The sequence below is a fragment of the Brachyhypopomus gauderio genome, chromosome 19 (genome assembly GCF_052324685.1).
Source record: "Brachyhypopomus gauderio isolate BG-103 chromosome 19, BGAUD_0.2, whole genome shotgun sequence".
NCBI classification, from domain to species: domain Eukaryota; kingdom Metazoa; phylum Chordata; class Actinopteri; order Gymnotiformes; family Hypopomidae; genus Brachyhypopomus; species Brachyhypopomus gauderio.
This window is the reverse complement of record NC_135229.1, coordinates 2,405,374-2,414,593: the sequence shown is the minus strand read 5'-3', so window position 1 is coordinate 2,414,593 and position 9,220 is coordinate 2,405,374. Positions and strand designations below refer to the sequence as shown.

The window sequence follows — 9,220 nt, the reverse complement described above, 5'->3', positions numbered from 1 at the left end:
GGCTTCCTACATACCGTAGTGGTCACATCACTAGAACATGCTCTCAACACATCTCACACCTACATACAAGTCTTCCTATGTACCGTAGAAGAGCAACGGAAAACTGGGAAAAGAAACGCAAGAAGCGTCTTTATGATTTTTTAGTAGGCATATTTAAATATTAAACTAAATTCATATAGTCAAGTATTCCTGTATACAGTTCGAGAAGAGCCCACAACCAAAGACGTTTGGATTTCACAACCAATAAAATTTATTCAATTATATATTACAATTATGTACATCATGTAACAAGTAAATATTAAAATAGACATTTTTTAGAACATCGTTCAAAAGGCATTATGTTGTAAAAAATAGGTTTCGTTTTTGTTGTGATCTCACATTAAAACTGTAAAAGTAAGTTTTGCTTTTCTATTGAGAACACACAAGTTTTCTCTAAATGTGCGCAAGACACCGCGGACAACACACAGGAAGAGAGAGACACAGGCGGAGGACAGGAGCGCTTACAGGAACCTCACCACACCACAGCTCTGGAGAACAGAAGGACCAACCTGACACGCATGCGCAGCATTGAAATCACAAGTCAAAACACCTGCCGTGATGAATATAGAAGGAAACTAGTAGAAGAAAAAACGTAAAAGAGAGAGAAACAAACAAAACAAAACAAACAAAACAACTGAAAAACACATGCTTTAAGAGGTAAGCAAACATCAACAACAGAGACGACACTCAATATAAAACCAACTTTGGTCCATTAAACATTTGACAACAAAGTTTACAATCAAAATATCCATTACTTTAATTATGCTTTTCTGTTCTTTTCTCTCTTTTTACAAGTTAAAAACAATAATTACATGGCTATTTACAAATGCACAATCAGTATGTATAAAATAAGTTAAAAAAAATAAAATAAAAGCAATCTATACATCATGAACACTCACTTTAGAAATGAACTGGATTGAGAGCTCTGTCCTATTGGAGGGGTAGCCAAACCCTCTCTGGTCATCGAGGTTGGCTATCGCCCTCTGCTGGCTACATCTGCCCTGTGCTGTCTGTCTCTCCCATGGCTCTACTGCTCTGTGATGTAGACTTTCTGCTTAAGTGCATTTTAGTTTGGACCTGAACCCGGTCACTCAGAGTCTACACTTCAGACGGGATCCACATCTTGGAAGTGCATCTGCACCAGGAGAGAGGTGAGACAGGACGCAATTTAGAGAAGAGACGCTGGACGTTCGGGGAAGCCACTGGTGTGTCCTGTACCCAGTACAGCACTGCAGCTTGGACATGGACATTTGAGATATTTGGCAGACACTCTAATCCACAGCGACTTAAAACAATAACAAACAAAAACGTACTGCAGACTCATCTAAAAGACATACATACACAAATGATTGTTTATTCTTTTTTAGATTTTATATATATATACATACATATATGTATATATATAAAAACACACACACGTACACGCACACACACGCACACGTACACGCACACACACGTACACGCACACACACGTACACGCACTCCTATTTGTTTAAGACCTCTGGAGTGGTTTGGTCATATGGTTTAAGACCAGGTTCAACACTAGTCCCAGTGTACATGCTCTAAGTGCAAGGCAGCTTGGCCAGAACACGTGCTGTGTCGCTCTGCCCCCTCCTTCCGCGTCCAGACCACGGAGCAGTGAGACAGCTACCGGAGCAGTGAGACAGCTACCGGAGGAGAGAGACTGCTACCGGAGCAGTGAGACAGCTACCGGAGGAGAGAGACTGCTACCGGAGCAGTGAGACAGCTACCGGAGGAGAGAGACTGCTACCGGAGCAGTGAGCGGTCCCGATCCTGCCTCTCGTCGTCACCGACAGGCTCGCGCCGTTATATGGGAGTGAGGTCGAAGTCGTCGTTGACCTCCACCAGGGGGATGTAGAACTCGGGGATGTGGAAGATGCTGGTGGATTTGTAGGTGGCAGGGTCCAGTTCCTGCAGCTTCAGCTGCCACTCTAAACGCTGCACCGCATTAAGGGCAGCTGCCTCGTGCTGCTGCCTCATCAGGAGACACGTCTGAGAGAGAGAGAGAGAGAGAGAGAGGGGGGGGGGGGACAGAGAGGGGGGGGAGACAGAGAGAGGGGGAGAGAGAGAGAGGGGGAGAGAGAGAGAGGGGGAGAGAGAGAAAGAGGGGGGAGAGGAAGAGAAGGAGGGAGAGAGAGAGAAGGAGAGGGAGACAGAGAGAGAGGGGGGGAGAGAGGGAGAGAGAGAGAGAAAGAAAGAGGGGGGGAGAGGAAGAGAAGGAGGGAGAGAGGGAGAGAGAGAGAGGGAGAAGGAGGGAGAGAGAAAGAGGGAGAGAGAGGAAGAAGAGAAGGAGGGAGAGAGGGGAAGGAACCAAATCAGACATTAACATTCCTACCAGCCCAGGTCTGTGCCACATGGAGCCATGTGTTTACTACACAGCTGCAGCAACGTTGGACCCAACCCAGTACACAGCCCACCAACATCTGAAACATCACACCCAGTACAGCCCACCAACATCTGAAACATCACAGCAGGAACCTCCGCTTGCCCGTTCCTCTTCTCTTACCTTCAGTTTGTCAAACTTGTCGTCAACATCCTGAAGCCAAGACATGAACTGTCTTGCATTGAACCGATCTCTCACCGACGTCTTCCCATCCTCCCCCTGCCGTGCAGCCACACACACACACACACACACACACACACACACACACACACACACACACACACACACACACACACACACACACACACACACACACACACACACACACACACACACACACACACACACACACACGACGGAAGCTAATGAGCATGTAAACTCTTATCAAAAGGTTTGGAAGTCATGAAACTTGTTGGAGATTTCCAGGATGCCAAAACTAAAGGCTACCCATCGTTTAGAACCATAAATTGGGATAAAACGGAGACAATAGGCTAAACTGTCTATTACCATTTCAATGCAGCGCTAAGAAAACTAATACTGTGTCTAAACGTGTCCGATACTGAACAACAACCTTGTTTGGTCCCTCATTACTTTTGCCATACATGGAATTTCCCCAAAATAAAAAGTTGAAACACACTGACTGGCAGCCACTTGCCTGAACATCCTGTGGCATGTTATAAACTTCGGCATCCAATAGGACTGTGCAGGCACTAAAAGGGAGCGTCTGATTGGCTAATGTTCTTGCAGCACGGTAATGGACACGCAGGACTTCCTGCTCATTGGACACAATCAGCTTCTCCTGTGGGGAGGGATAAAAAGTTGTATTATATTTACTGAGATGTGGACGTAGAGAATTACATCACTATCCAAATTAGCATCTTTCCCGCTCACAGCCACACATCCCATCCCATAATTTGCTAATGTTTCAGGCCTACCAAATTCAGGGCCCTGAAAATGGCATTATGTACCTTGAAATCAGCCTTGAAATCAATCTAAAATTAATATTATAAATTTTTTTATACATCAAAAAATTTAAATGCTGGCCATGCAACAAATGCCTTTTCAAGCGATTTCCCAGAAACATCGCAGACAAATTTCCAACGTGAGAATAAAATCGTGATCTGGGGCACACTCCTGTCGCCTCGATCATTTGGTGTCAGGCGGCGAGGAAAGAAGTTGGTTTTTCACTTGTCTTAGCATTCTAATAAAATCAACCACCTAACATTATCATTATAGTTTAATTCTTAGCTCACGCAAATAGTGATGCGACACCGTCACCAACCAATAGATGAGCTCTAGGTCTTTTAGATGTGTTATTAATTTAACCACATTTTCTGTGTGAAATTAGTAGGGCCTTACTAAGGGACAGGTGTAAGTGTAAGAAAAATTCACCACACTAATCCTGCACCTATGGCATTTCATTAAACTAACGCTCATTTTTTTTTATTTTGCACTTACCCTTGCCTGATGTAGAGCTTTTGCTTATCTTGCACTTCTAGGTATCAGCATTGGTTCCTGTATTTCAGCAGTATTCTAATTCAACTGTTTCTTGAACTCTAACCTACTGTACTGGCTAGGATACATATTATGAGTAGATGACAAAGCACTTTTGTAAGTCGCTCTGAATGAGAGCATCTGTTAAATGCTGTAAACATAAAATGTAAAACTGCACCGCTACAGCGAGTAGCGAACCGAAGCGAACAGAATTTCTTTCCTCTACTCTAACCGTCTAACTCCGCTTAGCAAACCTGTTGGCATAGGCACTCACTCTCTCGATGCTATGCTGCAGTCGTAGTTTCATGCGAACGACCTCTTGCTGTTTGAACATCTCTTTAAGTGGCTCAGGCAGCGAGGGTGGTGGAGTTATCTAAAATATAAAGCAAAGATGAATTATCACACCATTTTATTAACATGTTTCCACCAAACATTTTACGGGGGTAGTTCTATCGCTTGTCCAGTCAGACTTCAAAAGGCGAAAAAGTTGAGTAAAACAAAGAAAATTTAATATAATTTAAGTTCCAAACGTCAATATAAGTTACACATTGATGCTAACTCACGGTGGGAATACAGAGTTTGCTGAGTGGGTTCCCATCAAGAAGGTAGGACCCGTTGAACGTGACGTATTCATCATAGTACTGAGGTGCCTGGGGGGTGACGCTACAAATCCCCTTCCTTTTCTCCTCAATCTTCTTTCGGATGTGCAGGAACTCGTAGTACGGGTTAGCCCTTTCCGTTTGGTAGGGCTGAATTTCTTCTAGCTTTAGTGAGTCCACGATTGCTGCTAAAGACTGCTGGGTCTTCTCCTTCACCTGCTGGGCAGAGAGGTTGGCTTGGTTGGGAGGAGAGACTCTGGGCATCTTTCGTTTTCTTGGATGGGTCACCTGCATGTCCGCTTCATCATCCAGGAGTCTGACCTTCGATCTGGCCCCAGATGAATCGCTATCTCTGTCTACTACAGACAAAGGCGAGGAGCTCCCAGAGACCTCTCCGCTGGCCGAGTCCGTCTGAGGGTCGCGCTGAGCGCCAGTGCGGCCCTGACTGTCTTCTCCGTCCGAAGGAGGGTCCGGCTTTGTATGTTTCTCATCAACAGCGATCTGCTCAAGAATCTCTGTATCCACATCTGGCTTTGACTCTGTGACAAACGAGTTCTGAATCGTGTCCTCGGAGGACACTGCTTTTTCTACTTTCACCTCAGCACTTCCGCTCTCCGAACCCTCCTCAGATTCTTCCGTCGGCTCAGCGGATGGTCGCTCAGGACTTGCGCAGCGAGACGAAGCGTTTGTGGACGAAGGCAGAGGCAAAGCAAGTTCACACGTCTCCTGTTGCGCATCATTAGCGCCCGTGTTCTCATCGGGAAGCCTCGGCTTACAATCTTCCTGTAAATTCAATTCAGTCCTTTCCGTCACGTCTTCAGAGTCCCTGACTCCACCAGCAGGACATGTTTCAGCAGGCTCCTCAGAGCCGATTCTACACAAACTTGAGCATGGACCTACACTGCTTGACGAATCTGCTCCGACACCTCCAGAAACGTCCTGCACGATTTTGTCTTCCGTTGTGTTTTCAGGACATACCGATAAAGTTCTTTCTCTTGGTTCCGGTCTTGTGTCTATGTGTGTGCTGGCCAAGGGGTCATTACAAGTCTCTGAGGGAGCGTCCCACCGGCTACAGGACTGCACGGGTGTTCTGGAACCAACGCAGTGCGGAGGCTGCGATGCAGCGGGTGATGCAACTTGACACGCGGGTGCCGACGAGGATTCTTTGCTCAAGCCTTCCGTCAATTCCATGTCGGAGTTGTCAAACTGACCTTTTACTCTTTGCTCCGTCTGTGCTTGCGTGTTGACCTTGCTGGGTTCTGCGGTTGCCTGCAACGGGTTGCTAGCCTGCAGCGGGGCAGCTTGCTGAGCGGCGATGTCCTTTGTGCATGGGTCTTGGGAATCAGACGGCCATCCCAACTGGCTGCTTACAGGACGGTCCTCCTCCTGAGTTTTGGCAGAAGGCTCAGCTTCAGGTGGAGCGCTGGGAAGCGGCATCAACACTGATGACTGAGCGCTAGAGGTCTCCTGTACCGGGGCTGTAGTAGCATCCATTAAGTGGACCTTGCTGTGCTCTTCGCTGCCATTACCCGTGTCCCCAGCTCTCTGAGACTCTTCAGTTGGTCTGTCTGATTCAACTGGAGCAGCTTTAGCGTCTTCATCCAAAATAGCTCTCAAGTACGGAGATGCGTGTCTGCTCGGCAGCGGCGTTCGACTGCAGTGAGCTGCGTCAGGAAGACTGTTTGTATCTTTATCCTGAACTACTGGCGATTTGGAGGACTGAAGTGTGAGGGAAGACTGCAGGAAAGGAGGCTGAGAATCCCACGCTTCCGGATTGAGGTCCGAGTCGTATTCATTGGGTCTAGGTGTTAGCACCGCAGCCTGGCAGGAATCCTCCGAGCTGCCTACGGAGATCATCGACACCGATCTGGACATGGCTGCAGATCGTTCGCTGTCTGGTCTTGGAGATCGGCTGAGGCTGTTCTCCATGACTGGACCAGTCTTCCCAAAACATGAAAGTGTCTTAGCATCTAGTGAAAGTGTTCTGGCACTGGTGATCTCCTTTAGGGTCTTCTCACGACTATATCCCTCTGGGGTGTCTGAGCTTTTGGAACGCAGGAGTTCCTTGTTTGAACATGGTTCACTGGAGGAGGAGGGGGTTTTCGTTTTATCTTTGCTCTTCTGCTTGCCGCAGTCGGCCCCTGGTCGCTGTTTTAGCCTCTCTCTCTCTTTCTGTTTTATTTTTTCCAAGTGTTTCTTATGCCACTGTTCAATCTCCTGGTCCTTGAGACTAAGCATGCGCTCGAAGCTGGTCTGCATGAGGTCATCATTGACTAGTCTCTTCTCCTTGGGACGGGTGTCCTTCAGTGCAGGTGAGGGTTTTGATTTGGACCGGTCAAAGTCAGACTCAGAAGGTCGTGCTTTGCCAAGTTTGCCATCTTTGTTCTGCTGAGATCTGTCTTTATCCTTGTCTTTCTCCTTCTGCCGGTCACGCTCCCGGTCCCGATGCCTTTCGGAATCTCGATCCCTGTCCCGTTTGTCCCGGTCTTTCTCAGGGGTTTTCAAGACCTCTTCTTTCAATTTGGAAGTCGGCGTTTTATTGCTCTCAGACATGTATCCCCTTTTCTCTTCCAAAAGAAGTTTCAGATTTGAACTTGAGGAGGAAACGGGTACCTCTTTCGATTTCTCTTTTTTCCTCTTGTCTGGGTCTTTCTCCTTTTCTCTTTCTTTCTCTTTAATTCTATCAATTTTACTGTGTTCAGAGATTTTCTCAGGAGCTTTCGCTTTCTTTTCAGAGCTCGTTTTCTCCCTGTCTCTGTGCTCGCTGGAAGCGTGTTCCTTCTCTTGGCGATCTTTCTCTGTTCTTCTATCAATCCTCTCCTTATTTTTTTTGTTGTCCTCATGCTTTTTTGCAACAGTCACAGCTTTGAGTTTTTCACTCTCTTTATGAATCTTATCCGCAGGAAAATGAGACGCTCCTGATATTCTCTCCCTCTCCTTCCATCGCTCAGAGTTATGAAGGTCAGATTTATCAGGCAAATGCTCCAATTTAATTTTCTTTTCTTTGTCAGTGTGTTTCTTGTCAGGTTTTTCAGGTTCCCTGTCCTTTGGGGGTGGACGTTTGTCAGTCTTCTCACGAGTACACTTCTCCGTCTCCATCTGATTTTGATCAACCACGTTTCCAGAAACAACTTTGTCTTCTGACTCCTCTCTCCCCCCTGCACTGGAAAGCACGTCCTCGGACTTTCGTACGGCGAGGACACTCTCGGGCCGGTCATCACAGTCAACCACTTTCCCATCCTTCCCTCGCTCATCTTTGCAGGTTAACTCTTTCTTTTCCTTTTTTACGATCTTGTCCTTCTCTCGTTCATCTTTCGGTTTCCTCTCCTTGCTGCCACTGCTTCCAGAATGCTTGTCTTTTGACATGCTCCTCTCTTCTTTAACTGGTGACAGGTCCAGAGACTTCGACGGAGAGCAGCTACCTGGTGTCTCACATTTGCCAACAAGCTCCTCGTGCTCATCGCTTTTGAAGAAGTTCTCTTTCCAAAATTCCCGATCAAACTCCATGTTTCTGTGTCCGTCTTTCCGCAAGTCTTTGGGCCAGTGACGGCTCCGCTCAGCCTCGCAGTCTTTCCTGAACTTCTCCTTCTCCTTGTGTTTCAGTTTATGTTTCTTGACAATTTTCCCGTCTTTATCGGTTTTCCTGAAGACCCCTTCAGAGCCGTCCATACTGCTGCTGAGACTGGTGTCCTTGAAGGGACTAGAGCTTCCATCATCTCCGTCCATGCAGAGCTCCTTATGGTGATGTTTGCTCTTCTCCTTGTGTTTACAGCCCTTGCTGCTAGAGCCTTCCGTGTAATAGTCAGAGTCCGTGTAGTGGTTGAACTTGACGGAGTCCACGGGCCCGTCTCCAATGGGGACGCAGGTCTTAGCATTTTCCTGCTTCAACGGAGTCGTCTGTTTATCCGACGGCCCGTGGTTAGGCTGTGGCGGTTTCACAGTTGACAGGTGAAAGAGGTGAACTGACGAGTCGTCCTTTGGGCTGAACGACATTTTGAAAGAGTCCTCTTCTCGCACGCCTTTGTCAGAGCTGTCAGACACGGCCGCCACGGAGAACAGGAGACTCTTGCCGTTCTCCTTGCCGTCCTCCCGCACCTCCTGGTTCTCTTTGTTCTTGCTCTGACTCTTCGTCTTTTTCTTGTTCACCTTGCCCTTCTCCTTCTGCTCCGCCGGCGTGAGGTTTAAGCTCTCCTTCTTCATCCTGCTCTCCATCTTGTGAGCGTCATTGCCGAGCGACCCGGTTGGCGAACACTTCCTCTCGGACAGCGTCTCCGTTTCGTCTCCTGAACTGTCCGAGCTGCAGTAGAGCACTCGGGATGATTTGGGCTTTTTGGACTTGCTCCCCGGTGTGGTCTGGTCACCCTTGGCGCACGGTTTGTTGGCATAATGGTTCTGGTCCTTCTCCTCTTTCTCCCGCTGACGCAGCTCGCGTCTCAGGATGTGTCGGTCGTTCAGTGCCTTGCTCAGGTCTTCCTCCTCCTCCTCATCCTTGAATTCGTACTCGTCTACGCCCGACGCGGAGGACGAGGCCTTCACCGTAGTCGATTTGCCATCGGAGTCCTTCTCAGCATCAGAGTACTCCATATTCTCATCTGCACTGGAGGGGTTTACCGATGGAGGATCCTCAGATTCTACAACACAGAATACATACCAAAAAATACAGCAATCAGTATTCTCTCAAGCT

The 9,220-nt window shown here is 47.5% G+C and overlaps 1 protein-coding gene across 2 annotated transcripts in view; it reads right to left on the bottom strand.

The window, feature by feature from the left end:
- Positions 1-239: 239 nt before the first annotated feature.
- The window catches only part of ankrd12 (ankyrin repeat domain 12), a 32,142-nt gene continuing 23,161 nt past the window's right edge, over positions 240-9,220 (bottom strand). The window contains exons 9-13 of one of the 2 annotated variants that reach the window (XM_076981301.1): positions 4,501-9,167; positions 4,212-4,310; positions 3,099-3,242; positions 2,567-2,662; positions 240-2,052 (exon numbers count right to left, since the gene is read on the bottom strand). In XM_076981301.1, the coding sequence (XP_076837416.1) occupies positions 1,867-2,052; positions 2,567-2,662; positions 3,099-3,242; positions 4,212-4,310; positions 4,501-9,167 (5,192 nt within the window). In that variant the 3' untranslated portion in view covers positions 240-1,866. The remainder of the gene's footprint in view (positions 2,053-2,566; positions 2,663-3,098; positions 3,243-4,211; positions 4,311-4,500; positions 9,168-9,220) is intronic. The other variant, XM_076981302.1, reaches the window with a different exon arrangement.